Source organism: Lissotriton vulgaris, chromosome 4_1, assembly GCF_964263255.1.
Source record: "Lissotriton vulgaris chromosome 4_1, aLisVul1.2, whole genome shotgun sequence".
Taxonomy (NCBI): domain Eukaryota; kingdom Metazoa; phylum Chordata; class Amphibia; order Caudata; family Salamandridae; genus Lissotriton; species Lissotriton vulgaris.
The window spans coordinates 775,781,739-775,796,277 of NC_141691.1; the positions used below are offsets into that span (position 1 = coordinate 775,781,739).

The following is a 14,539-nucleotide window of genomic DNA, read 5'->3' on the forward strand; positions in this document are numbered from 1 at the left end:
GGAGGGCATGGCCCTATACATTGGTGACGGATGGCATGGCCCGGTACATTGGTGACGAGGGGCATGGCCCTATACATTGGTGACGGGGGGCATGGCCCTATACATGGGTGCAGAGGGCATGGCCCTATGCATTGGCGTCGGAGGGCATGGCCCTATAGTGTGGTGGCGGAGGGCATGGCCCTATACGTTGGGGACGGAGGGCATGGCCCTATACATTGGTGACTAAGGGCATGGCCCTATACATTGGTGACGGAGGGCATGGCCCTATACATTGGTGTCGGAGGGCATGGCCCTACACATTGGGGACGGAGGGCAGGGCCCTATACGTGGTGACGAGGAACATGACCCTCTGCAGTTGGACGGAGGGCATGGCCCTGTGGGGAGGGGGAGGACCTGCCGGCGGGTCGGAGGCATGGACCGGACGGCACGAGGCTTGAAGGGGGTCCGCGGCACTCCAGTTCGTTAGGGGGTGGTTCTGCCCACGGGGTCATACGGCACGTACCGGTTTAGGGGGGGGGTCCTAGGGGGGGGGTCGAGGACCGTTAGCACGTCCCTCGAGTGGCGGTTCTTTCTAATATATGGGGGAAGAGCAGGAGAACTGTTTGGATTATCGGGGGTAGGTCAAGCACAATAAAGTATTTAGCCAGGTAGAGAGGCAAATTGACGTTATGCAAATTGTTACTGTTGTGGATTGTGGTAAGCAGTTAGGGGAGGGGGTGGGGGTGAGGCAGGAAATTACATATTCATGAGGTGTAGATTGTGCGGCGCAGGCCAAGGATGTTATTGTGTAGAATGCACCTGCTTCCAATAAAGCGGCCTTTATCACACTTACATTGAGCCTCGGGTCGGTGCTTTCTTCCCCCCCCCCCCATTTCGCCAATGGGCCACAATGGGTCCTGGGGGGGGGGGGGGCGACCGAAGGGAGGCCTTCCCCGCCCGGGGAAATTTGGGGGCCGGGGGAAAGGGGGGGGGAAAGGGGGTAGAAATGGCGCCGCCCGGGCACAGCTCCAGGTTTAGTAGCTTTTGGGCTGGGGGGCGGGGCTTGGTGGGGCTTCCTCTGGGCTGGGCGGTGGTTTCCGCCCGGCCCGCGGCAGAGACACCATTTTAAGGTGAGGTGTCTCGGCCGCCGGGCGGGGGGTGGCGTTTGGGACAATTTTTTCCCTCCCACCCTCCCTGGGCATGATCCGGGGGGGGGGGGCAAGGTCTGGCATCTCTTCTTACGGGGGAGCCCCCTTTGCAGGGGATTTTGGGGGTGACGGGGAATTTTGGCCGTGCGTTTTGTTGGAGGCTGGTGCATACAGGGGGTTTTTTGGATTGGGTGGGGGGGGGGTTTCGCATGTCGCTGGAGCAGGTGTGGGGGTGCATTCTGTATGTAGGGGCGGTTCTTTCTAATATATGGGGGAAGAGCAGGAGAACTGTTTGGATTATCGGGGGTAGGTCAAGCACAATAAAGTATTTAGCCAGGTAGAGAGGCAAATTGACGTTATGCAAATTGTTACTGTTGTGGATAGTGGTAAGCAGTTAGGGGAGGGGGTGGGGGTGAGGCAGGAAATTACATATTCATGAGGTGTAGATTGTGCGGCGCAGGCCAAGGATGTTATTGTGTAGAATGCACCTGCTTCCAATAAAGCGGCCTTTATCACACTTACATTGAGCCTCGGGTCGGTGCTTTCTTCCCCCCCCCCCTTTCGCCAATGGGCCCCAAATAGAGTTAATGGCGAAAACAACTGTAAACAAGATGGCTTTCCGCGAGACATATCAAATTCCACTCAGTTTGTCATCGCCTGAAGCATGAAAGGCTAAGCGGCCTTGCCAGGACTGAATCCAGACTTTTTTTAAAACTGTACACCAACTCCCCTGAAGGGGTCTTATTAACACACTGAGCTATCCTACACGTAGTGCAATGTGTGATATGTGGGCGTCTGAGGGGTTTCCGCAGCAGGCACTCGACCCACTGAACTGCCTTGCTGAGTGGCCTGTAGCGTCCAGCAGCATAGACAGAGATCTGTACAGTAGGCAGTAGCACGCTATAACACTCTGCCGGAAGTACTGAAACACGTGATGCGCAGGTGATACGCTGATCTCATCGGCTGGCTCCTAGACCGGGATTGGAGCAGAAAATTAGACACAGAAATCGGAAGCAGGAGCCTAACCCACGGAACTATAGCACCAATTGACCGTGAACTCGGGGTACAGTTTGAATTGTTATTTTCATCCTATTTTAAAGGAATTGCATCGGTGATCCAGTCTGACTGGTCGGAGAGCTCTAGTGTTAGATGCCAGAATTATAATAGTTCTGAAATGGATATGGAACTAAATCCCACAACAATGTCAGCGAGCCTATGACAGGGAGTTGGCCTACATTATTAAAAGCGCCCATTGAGGCCATATATGACCCGTGTCACGGCCTTTAAAAGAGCATAAGGGAGGGGCAGGTTACAGACATGGATAGATCTCCTAGAAACGGAGGCTAGAAGACAGAGTCCGTCTTTCCGCGCCTACAGTGCTACAGGTTATCCTTGAACCGGTGCGGGGAGGGGGCTGGGGGGTCAGAGGCTTAACTTACCCGCAGCCAGGAAACATAGCATATCCCACGGATCTGTCCACACACAGAAATAGTGTTAGTTCCCACTCCACCTACCACCCTGTCTGTCCTCCCCATCGCACCCGGGGAGGTGTGAAGACAAACAGCACAGGGGAGAGAGGACCGCTGCTTCGGCTCCCGGGCCGTGTCCCCCCCTCTCCCCTCTCCCCCGCTGCGCTTCTTCTGGCCTCCCTCTGGTTTTGCCCTCCTCATCCTGAATTAATCTCCTGTCGACTGGGAGAGGTCGTGAGGCAGCGAGGGGCGTGGCCGCGTGGCTCACCTGTGTGTGACACAATGACGGGGCATTGGAGCAGGAATCATTTTCGAGGCGGAGGTGTGTGGGGTGGGCGAGGAAGGGGTGAAGATAGGTGGGTCCTAAACCCATGATTCGGAACGACAAACTGAAAACTAGAAGTCAGCTCTTAAGCAACTTCAGCGCGCGTTTCCGCTTCTGGGAACATGGGTACAGTAGCTTGGGCAGGGCTAACCCCAGTACATCCTCGAACGCTATACTTTCTAATGACTGTCAGTCCGGTGCGGATACCAGCTTAATTTGCACCATATTTGTAACCTAAATACTAAGAAATGAAGCAAAATGGCTCAAAACACTGGAAATGATTGCACCAATCTTACACCAGCGCAAAACATGGAGATAACTGGTATTTTCTTCTGGATTCACATGGAGCAAAGCAAACACATTTTGCTCCACTTTTCAAATGCGTTGAACAACTCTCACAAAGTTGCCAAATTCAGCTTGCTTTGTGAGTACTCGATAATCACAGAGTAGAAGATGCAACACACACTGTATTTTCTCTATGTGTGCCCTGATGCAAACCCCATAATTGAATACGCCGATGGGCAGAACTTCAGAAGTAAAACAAAAGGGATCAAACCCGATTTGCAGCACACAGGCGTTACATAAGGCGGCCCAGCGCTGCTTATGCACACAAAGGTATCCATGTTTGCCTGTCATTTGATTTTGTTCGTGCTGAAACTGACCAGTGGCTCTCAGTCTGCCTCTGTCTTATAGTTTGTTGCTTTCAATTTAGGGGATCCATTGATCACAAGTTGAAACCATGAAAAGGCCAACTGCGCTTTTCATCCTTCAGTGGTCGATAAACTGAGTACTTTTCAATTGGGCAAACGCCAATTTACATCGCTTAGAATCAGAAGCAACTGCGGTGTTATGCAATATCTAACCCAGTTCTTTTAATAGCTTGTTTTCATATAGTGCTTCTTCTCACACGTGTATCTTTATATACAACTGTTTAATTTAGGTTTGTGTTTCATAAATGCCCTTTTTGATTATAACCATGGCTTTGAGTGGGATAATAAAATTGGGAGTGTGGAGGGTTGTCTAAAAGAGATGTGACTTATGCAATTAAGGATGTGGTTTAAGCATATAAAGTACATTTTCTGTGCTCTCCGTATTGTGCCACCAGACTGGTATTTCAGGACTTTTCTTAGATTTCTGTTATTGCAGCCAGATATATAACACAACTGACATACACCTAAAACCAGCCAAAGTTGCAGGTAAGAGCAGAGGGGCCAGGTTGGGGCGGGGGGGGGGGGGAGTATTTTGACGAGGGAATATTAATTATTTATTTAATTTTCCCTCGTCGTGGTAATTCGAAAACACCCCTGTCAATATTTTGACAACTATATATCTCCTTCACACCCATTTGCACACAATCACAACTGAAACTGGAGTACATGACCAATGCTGTGTGTGCTCTGCAGAGAGGCCCAGGGTTGGATGAACATGTATCCTGAACACGATAGGCACTGTGAGAAACTCACACTTTCTTCGTCCTGAACTGTAGGGCACTCAATAGTGGCCCGTTATGAAAACCTGGAGGTGACTCAGTTCAAAGTATACACTTTACAGTAGAAAATACACAACACTCTGGAAAGAGACGAAAATATGAGTGAATGCAAGATTAAGTAAAACACATCAAATATAAACGGGAACTAAATCTCTGCCATGAATTACCTTAACGTTTTTTACATTCATAGTTCAGAAATCGATCAGTAAGTTTGCCTGTAAAGTTAGGGACATGAATATAGAGCCCGAGAGAGACCCGTATCACTATCAATTTTTAATTACTATCAGGTCCGACAAACTCAGAGGGACCCGACCCACTTGAATCACTGATTTATAACTAGGGCTCCCAGTTTTATGGCATTTATGTTTTTTACATTTCCGTCTATATTAATTCATATTTATTTTTTGCTAATTTCATCTCTTTTTATCCATATTTATTTTGGGTTATGTAACAAAAGAAGCTGAGAATAGTATATTTCCACATTTATTTAAATAGTGAATGTGTTCTCATGCCTGTACAGGTTTCAATTATATGAACACCCACAGATCAATGAATGCACTTATATGAAAAATGCAAATGTTAGTACAAACCTTGTGCATATCTTGCCTTTTACTAAACTTGGTATCTTTTTAGATCTCGCAGATCTAGCGCTGGAGCGCGCATTCTGTCCTCGCTCTGCGAGGCTTATTGTGATTGTCAAGATTTCAGAAGGGGACTTGAAGCCCCGCCAATCATTCCCATTGGCTGGCGTCATCGTTTATGCTGAACGCTGGCATCTGATTGAAAACGAGGCTTTTTTGTTACCGCCCTGTCTCCTTCTCGGCTGGCCCATTCGGACTCGATCGTTTGCTTGCGTTGCAGTGTTATCCTGTCTCCTTCATTAAGTCGGTAAGCACTTTTTTTCTTTAATTCGCGCAATGGCGACAGCTTGTTTAGACCGTCCCTGGCTTTGCAACGCTAGTTAAAGGAAGCTGCTGCTATCAAGCAGGAACATATCTAAATGTTTATCTGCCTCTGCAAGCACTGCTCTGTAGAGTGCCTGGCGTGCCGGCCTAGTATGAAAGGGCGCTACAAACTCTTGCTTTTTTAGAATCATAGATTGCCCCATTACCAACTAAGCTCAGAGCCGTAGTGCCACGGCATACACCACTCAGGTGCTTGCGTCATCATTCCCCCACCCTCCTTCAATATATCCCTGGCTGACTAACAATATCTGTCCTCAAAATAAATGTGTTTTGCGCATGTTCGTCAGAGGCGCCCTCTTCTGTGGGGGTTTAGTTTAGTTTAGTTTTTAATCTCTGCACAAATCCCCAGTTCCCCAGCGCTGTGCAGGGTTGCCCAACACTCCCATACTATTGCATTATTTTGAAAGCTAAACGCATGGCAAATGTCACAAGAGATAGCGGACTTTTTAGGTCTCGGCCTGATCCAGCGCATGCGCTGGTCTCAGCCGAGATATTTAGTAGCTCTGAGAAATGCTACTTTGCCGACGATCAGCTTGCTAGAATGTGCACGCGAGCGCGCATGCGCGTCATAGCAAGCTGATCGCTGGCAAGGTAGCACTTGCGGTGATGCGCATGCACACCACTCACGTCACCACTCACATTTTTCTTAAATTTAATTTTGTGGCAGCGCTCAGAGAGTCTTGTAAACGCGGGTCACAGCTGCAGCAGGACGACTCTGCTTGTTTGATTAGGAAGACATGACGCGTCGGCATCCCTATTTCTTCTTCGAATTGTCAATGCGTGTTCTTAGAGGTGAGCACGCCGCTGCAAGGTCGAGCCTGATACTTAGCTGTGGCTGAGCTCGAAGTCCCCTTTGAACTTCGCGCCCATAACAAACAGAACTTTCATATGGTGTCGGCCTGCTACCAACGACGAGGGCCGGAGCTGGCGACTTTGGTGAGGCATGGGATCTTGGGTTCGAGTCAGGTGTGCGCTCCACATCCTGTGATTCTGGACAAATACAACCTTCTTTATGCAGTTGACGTGAAGAGCTCAATTACCTTTTTTTTTTTTTTCAGTGTATCTTATATAGCGCACAGCTACCCCAACGGGGTGTCCCGGCGCTTGCATTGGGAACCCGTCCTGGCTTTTCCCTGTGAGATAACCCGTACTGTGCATCCCCAAGGTGAAAGCCAGGCATCCCGCCGCGGGGGGCCGTAGTGGAGATTAAGCAAGCTATTGCCCAGAGTTGCAGAGTGTGAACCCGTGATTCGAGTAGGCACCAAAGTGAGAATTATCGAGTCCGTGGACACTTGGGCTCAGACCCTGCCGCGTCGGGAATTGAACCCTGGTCCATGGTCTGACCTCAGCTTCCGGGTATGCCTCCTCTAACCATTGAGCCACACTTCTCCACCTTTGGAACGAGTTTGTGCTATAGAAAAATGCACACTCATGTAATACTTAATGAAAAATTAATGTGTTTCACTGGCATTGAAACACAGGAACACTAATTGTTCTGTTCTTTGAAAACCCTCTCTGTCTCTCTGAGTAAATTAGTTAGTGCACACCAAAGGTGCGCTCTGCATCAGCTGAGTTTGTTCCCTGTTTACACATATGAGGGCAAGAGCGTCCAACATAGGTATGCAGGAAAACAGGTCCACACAGTTTGACTGGTGATGTGGTTGGGTGCTAATATCTTCTAGAAGTTGTCAAATTCTTCACTTGGCCCATAATTCCATCATGGAATTGATTAATAGTCATTCATTGATTCTGATAAAAAGGGTACCTTTGCAAGGTTGAAAATTCTGACACACAACCACACACACACACAAAACCACACACGCAGACACACACAGCCACACACACAACCACAACCACACATACAACTACACACACACAGCCACACACACACAACCACACACACAACCACAAATACAACCACAACCACACACACAACCACACACACACCACACCGTCAGTGCACACTTTCATCAGGCACCGGCACCATCAGTCGTCAGTGCACGCTTTCACCGGGCACAAACACCACCAGCCGTCAGTGCACGCTTTCACCAGGCACAAACACCACCAGCTGTCAGTGCACGCTTCCACCAAGCACACACCACCAGATGTCAGTGCACGCTTTAACCAGGTACACACACACCACCAGCCGTCAGTGCACGCTTTCACCAGGCACACACACACCACCAGCCTTCAGTGCACGCTTTCACCAGGCACACACATACCACCAGCTGTCAGTGCACACTTTCACCAGGTACACACCACCAGCCGTCAGTGCACGTTTTCACCAGGCACACACACACACACCACCAGCCGTCAGTGCACGCTTCCACCAGGCACAAACACCACCAGCTGGCAGTGCACACTTCCACCATGCACACACACCACCAGCCATCAGGTGCATAATTTCTACAGGCACACACACCACCAGCCATCAGTGCACACATCAACAATTAACTATTGTAGCAATCGCAGCATGGCACACTTTACTTTTAAACATTTTTATCTAAAGCGCAGCATGTCACAATTGCTACAAAAATAAATTCACATTTTTTGGCCTACAATTTATAGACTTTTGTTGCAATTGGTGTTGCAATATTTAACAATGCCATTAGCTCAAACTTAATTAATGCGAGACCTATTGCATTGCAAATGCTTGTTGTACAAAGTGGCTGCTGTTCTTTCGGCCCATTCTCTTCCTCTAAAGTATCTTTTTTTTACGAAACACAACATTTTTAAAAGTGTGAATAAAAGCCATGGCTGGCGCGTTTTTTGAGTGGACTGGTCTGGTTGAGTGAAATATGAGACGTGATTTTTACTCTAGCATATCAAAAACAAGGCATACACACACATACTAAGCACATACCTTCTGGTACTCTCCCTATTGGGAGTCCCTGCCACTGTACAAAGTGACTATAAGTAAGGGTCTAGGTAGTCCCTCTTTTGAATATAAAGTACATGGAATGGTGATTTGCCCAGGGTCACACAGTTTAAGTGTAGAAGCAGAGATTAAGGGCATTCGAGTGCAGCGCCGGAAAGAAGAAGCCCCAGTGTTGGGACATAACGACATCCGAGATGGTGCTTAGGCCAGGGCCATACGGTTTCAGTGTGGAATTAGTGCGTAGAGTCCAGAGGCCATATTACGTACTTTTTGCAACAAAATTCACATTAACTGACACACACAACAGGTCACCAAAATACAATCACTGGGCAGCAAGATAACCAGCCCAGGAAGAAAAAGATTTTCGTGTCAACATAGTTTACCCGGTTATCCTATATATTCTTATCTCAAAGTGGCCACGCCTGGACTGCCCTTTACTGACGCGGTGCCATGTCTATAGTTATGTACTGCAGTGACAAGTTTAGGAAATGGTGTGAAAGTGCGAGTGAGAGATACACAAATGTTGTAATCCCGACCGTCTCACATTCATAATAGGAGAGTGGTACTTAAATTTAACAACATTCAGATTTTGTTTTACATTACATAGATTCACAACGCCAGAATTCCGGAGTTCCGGTCAAGGGCTAAAATCAGGATTAAAATCCAAGTTGCAAATTCGGCTAACCGGGTACCTAGCCGCCTTCTTTCATTTCGATATGATTTAATGCGGCAACAAACATAAAAGTAAAAAAAAAAAACCAGCACCTTGAGCAGAAAGGACTACCCGCAGTAATGAATCTCACTGGTAAGTGTAGCGCTGGCTAGCATACACACATGTTAACAAGGCGCTAAGTTATTAACCAGGGATTTAACTCTGTATAAACTCCTCGAGCTGAACTGGGTACTGAGCTCGCTTCTAGGGGGCAGTCACATATCTATGTGGAGACCCTATAGCGAACGCACCTGTACAGAACTCCCCGTGAGTTTGCATTGTGGTCACGTCAAAACATAGACATATTACACTGGGAATATGTACCTATTAAAGTCCCGTGTGTTTACGTGATTTCGTTCAGTGCCAGCTCGCGCCCAGCGCCAACCACAGAGTAATAGTGCTGTCCAACCCCAGCTCCCGCCCTGCCTTGTTCAGTCACGTCTCAAGCCTTAAACATCTCAGGCCCACGGTACGTGTGTAGCTCACTGGTCATATCAGTGACAGACTGACAGACCACAGGCCATGCCCACCCACAGCGCATGCCCAATCGTAACCCTTAGTAGCTCATGTTCAGGAGCGTACCACTTGGTGCAGCGGGTGCAGTGGCACCGTGACCAAGAGGCCTGAGCTATCATCTAAAACCTGATTATTGATGTTATGTCAACTTCACACAGCACCCAGAGGGGCCATTTCCTTCTTAGCACTATGCCCACGATACACTGCCAATGCTCATGTTCGCATGGAGGTAAAATGCGGGATTTTCTTTTGCGGAATGGAAAGATATATTCATATTCTCGCATGGAATGTCCATTGACAACCATATATCAATATTTGGAGCCAGCAGGGTTTATTTTCAGCTCCCTTCTGCCATGTACAAATGCTTAGTGCACATTTTATTTCAAATGCTGTGAGGAGAGCGTTTCGGTTTCAATGTGTTATCTTGAGCACACTGTGTATCTGTATATTCATATATGTGTTTCATACTTTCAATATGCTGTCAGAGTGTCTGAATATCAACACATTCCTTTACTTTGAAATGTTTTCCCAGGGTCATCCACGCAAGCCAAACCCCACCTCGTGTCTGTCACATTCCCAGTCACAGTGACAGACCATGCGGTCTTGGGACATAACTCCCTCCCAGCGCCCCTCCAGCCAGAAAAGTTAATGAGCAGCCCGTCTCGACTCATTCCGGGCACCAGTTGGCACTCAGTCTCAGGGCATGCCCAGCCTCCCGTGCTCCCCCGCGTGGGGCAGCCTCAACCCGCGTTACCTTGCTCTTCGCGCCCTCTTCTACCCAGCCGCTCTGCCGGGTGTCTTTGGGCTGCGCCACCTCCTGCACCTTGGTACTGAGGCAGCCCATGGCTGTGCGGGGTCTGTGCGTGGGAGTTTGCGGGCAGCAGCGCTCCTCCTCCCCCGGCTGGAACTGGCCGCCCACACTCCTTAACACTCTTATACTGGGAGGGAGGGACAAGGCGTCTCTAGGGACTCGGCGTTGCCAGGGGCCGTTGCTACAATAAAAGACTTACCCCACACGGCGTGATGGTCACCGGAAGTACATGGGATGCTAAAGCACAGCACGCAGCAGGAAGGGCACACTGGCCTCTGATAACTAGCAAACAGCCCCAAACTGCTAAATCTCGAAGAGCAGTGTGACCCATCTAACGGGTTCCGGGGCTCCCCAGCCCCCTGGTACGGGGGCCCTGTTTGGAGGGAGGTGAGAAAGGACAATCGGAGAGCAGAACACTCTGATGTCGGGAGTGCGTGCGGTGCAAGTAGTATTCGAGCAAACTAGTCTGTTCTGCCAATTACGTCTTTTTTTCGAGTACACCAGGTTGTTATAAATTCCAAAGGTGCAAGCATGTTTTAAAATTAAATTACATCACCGGCATCTAGGCCGAACTTATTCTATTTATCTCTGTAGGAAGCAACTCCAGGGCGAGCGAAGTGGCTAAGCAATAATAAGTGGCTATGTCATATCTCTTCTCTGTTTCTTCTGTCCGTGCAATTTTTCCCTGGATGTTTTTTGGGGGCTGTGGTTTCTAGTGCCCCATAACTCAAGGGAGCCATAACACTGCAGACTTGGTGCTTCTCAGAGGGAGTTGCATGTTATCCTCCTGATGAAATGAGGTCCAGAGGACTGGGGCAGACGTGGGCCCTTTGTGTACTGTAATCCTTTGCGAACACAACTGGCGCACCTGTCACTAGGGTTACCCAGAGCAAATCACAAATGTTTCCATAAGATTTGAAAGTGAAAGACTGGGGTAGAATGCTGCTCGCATAGGACAGTGCCATCCAGTGCTTTACATCAATCAATCATTCAACCAACTAACCAATCAATCGATCAATCAATCAATCAATCAATCAATCAATCAATCAATCAATCAACCAATCAATCAATCAATCAATCAGGGAATTGTAAGTGAGCTACTCATCCATGAGAGTCTCAAGGTGCTGGGAGGGGGGGGTTCGCAGAACTGTTTAGCCGAAAAGCCAGGTCTTGAGGGTCTTCCTGAAGGGGTTCAGGGAGGGGGTGTGTCTTATATCTGCGGGCAGCTCGTTCCAGGTCTTGGCTGCAATGTGGGAGAAGGATCTTCCGCCTGCTCTGGCTCTGTAGATAAATGGGGTCTCAGCCAGTGCGAGGCTGGTAGATCGGAGATTTCTTTTGGGTACGTGGAAGTTGATTCTGTCGTTGAGGTATTTGGGTCTTTTTGTTGTGTGGGCATTTGTAGGCGTGAGTGAGGACCTTGAAGGTGACTCTTTTCTCCACGGGGAGCCAGTGGAGTCTGCGTAGGTGTTGGCTGATGTGTTCGCGCCAGAGGATGCCGAGGACGAGTCTGGCAGCAGTGTTCTGTATTGTCTGGAGTTTGTGGAGCAGGGACTTGTTGATGCCGGCGTAGAAGGAGTTTCCATAGTCCAGTCTACTGGTGATGAGTGTGTGGGCGACTGTTTTCTTTGACTCCGGGGGGATACATTTGAAGGTTTTGTGGAGGATGTAGAGAGTGTTGAAGCAGCTAGAGGTGACTGCGTTGACCTGTCGGTTCTTGGTGAGTGATGAGTTGAGAACAATGCAGAGGTTTTTGGAGTGGTCTGAGGGGGTAGGTGTGCTTCCGAGGGCAGTCAGTTACCAGGTGTTGTCCCAAGCTGAGGGGGTTGTTCCGAGGATGTGGACTTCTGTCTTCTCAGCGTTGAGCTTTAGGCAGCTGTTGGTCATCCAGACTGTGAGGTCTTGAATTCCCTTCTGGAAGTTAAGCTTGGTGATGGTGGGGTCTTTGGTGAGGGAGAGGATGAGCTGGGTGTCATTGGCGTAAGCTACGATGTTGAGGCCGTGTTGTCGTACGATGAATGCAAGGGGGGCCATGTAGATGTTGAAGAGGGTCGGACTCAGTGATGATCCCTGTGGGACTCCGTAGGTGATCATCGTGGGGGTGGAGCGGAAGGGTGGTAGTCTGATTCTTTGGCTTCTTCCGGTGAGGAATGAGCAGATCCAATCCAGGGCTGTTCCGTGTATGCCGGTGTCGTGTAGTCTGGCGACTAGTGTGAGATGGGAGATGGTGTCGAAGGCCGCTGATAGATCGAGTAGGATGTCGGCTGCGGAGTGGCCTTGGTCCAGGAGGGCACGTATGTCGTCTGTGGAGGCGAGTAGAGCGGTCTCGGTGCTGTGGTTGCTTCAGAAACCAGATTGGGACAGGTCAAGGACGGCGTTTTCTTTGATGCGCAGGTACTGTCCCGTACGGAGTACCTGCACTTCTTTAATTTGGAAGGGTTAGTACCTGCACTTCTCAGCACTGCTCCAATACATTTAATGACAGAGTGACCTCTCAGCAGAAAACAGGCACTCTAGTTAGTGAGTACCTGCATTTCTACATTTCCATTTAAAGCACTTGTGCCATCTCTTTACACCCTTTTCCCGTTCTCTGTTCTTTTTTCCTTGGCCTCACGGACTTTGCAAATGCGAGTTGCAGCTGCAGTGCAGCTCATGAACATCATCAGAATTCAGGCCTGCATTGACTCCGTTGCTGAAGGCGCTTTCCAGAGTGTTGAGTTGTGTGCTCCTTGTAATGAGTCAGTGGTCTAGCTGAACTCGGCCGGCCACGCCGGATACTGTAACACCCACGCGCTCACACCGGAAGAACGGATTAAGCCAATAAATGGGTGGATAAGACCGCACAGGGTCAGTCCACACCAACTGCAAATGCGTGTGGTGTGTTTTTTCTGCCATGCTATCCAGCAGCTTTGCGACGCAGCCAGTGAGCCCCAGGGGCTCCCCTGGCTGATGCAACTCTGGCGACGAGGAGGGGAAACAGATCCAAGCTTCTGTTTCCCCCACAACCAGGGGAACGACTGTACCAACCAGGGGGGTTCAACTGACTGCACGAGTGCCGAGTGACACCCCACCCAGCATGCATCACCGGCATTGAGGCCTAAGCGGCCCATGCCAGGACGACACAGCAGCTGCAATCTGCATGCTGCCACACCCCTGACACAAACGGTGAGTCGGCAGGGCGCAATCAGAGAGTTTAGCCCCTCCACAGCGCAGGACACGCACCAACAGCCTACGCAGCCACCTAAGGAGAAGCCCACGTGGGCAGCAGAGCAGAGCCACGCCCGAGCAGGCACGTGTTTTCCAGCCACCGCGTGCCTGCATTACTCAGCAGAGTGGCACCACAACCGTGGAAGGCTCACAGCCCCAGACCTGATTACTCAGAAGTGTGGCTCACTGGTTAGAGCAGCAGACTCTGAAGCAGAGATCAGGCCCAGGACCAGGGTTCAAGTCCCGACGCGGCAGGGTCTTGGGCTCAATGTCTGTGGACTTCGCCTCGGGGCCTACTCTAATCATGGGTCCCACGCTGCAACTCTGGGCAATAGCTTGCTTAATCTCCACAACGGCCCCTACAACACTGGGATGCCTGGCTTCACCTTGGGGGTGCCCCGTTGGGGCATTTCACAGGGAGAGCCAGGAAGGGTTCCACAGCGTTTTACAGCGCAGGTACGCCCCGTTGGGGCAGCTGTGCGCTTTACAAAATACACAACATTTACATTTACATCACTCAGGACCAGCACAGGCTAAAGCACAACCAAACAGCACAAAGCCTGTGTAAACAGCATTTGTCCAGGCACAGACAGCATCAGTAAGGCGCATGGGGGATAATGCGGAGGAGAACCAGGCCCCAGCCCAAGTGATGGCACAACACCCTCCCACTGGAGTCCTACCCCCGTTCAGTAAGGCAGCTGACCCCACCACAGCATCCCCCAGGTGGAAGACATAGCTGGGCCGTCTTGAAAATTATTTCATCGCTACCAGGGAGACGGAATGGGCCGTCAAATGATCACTCTTGCTCCACTATGCTGGAGAAGAGTTGTACTTGCTCTTCAAGCACCTTTCTAACATCAGAGCCCCAACTGACTATAACGCAGCGGTAACTGCGCTCAATGCGCATTACGACCCCCAATTGAACCCTGACTTCGTGTGGTTCAGGCTGTGACAAGCCAAACAAAGGGAAGGGAAGTCCATTGATACGTTCCATGCACGGCTGAGGGAACTTGCCAGCACGCACCTAGTGGATGAAAGGGTGG

The 14,539-nt window shown here is 49.8% G+C and overlaps 1 protein-coding gene across 1 annotated transcript in view; it reads right to left on the reverse strand.

Annotated features, from left to right (window-relative positions):
• STMND1 (stathmin domain containing 1) overlaps nucleotides 1–10,394 on the reverse strand; it is a 97,050-nt gene extending 86,656 nt beyond the window's left edge. The window contains exon 1 of the mRNA XM_086965118.1: nucleotides 10,236–10,394. Within this exon, the coding sequence (XP_086821244.1) occupies nucleotides 10,236–10,325 (90 nt within the window). The 5' untranslated portion in view covers nucleotides 10,326–10,394. The remainder of the gene's footprint in view (nucleotides 1–10,235) is intronic.
• Between the last annotated feature and the right edge of the window lie 4,145 nt (nucleotides 10,395–14,539).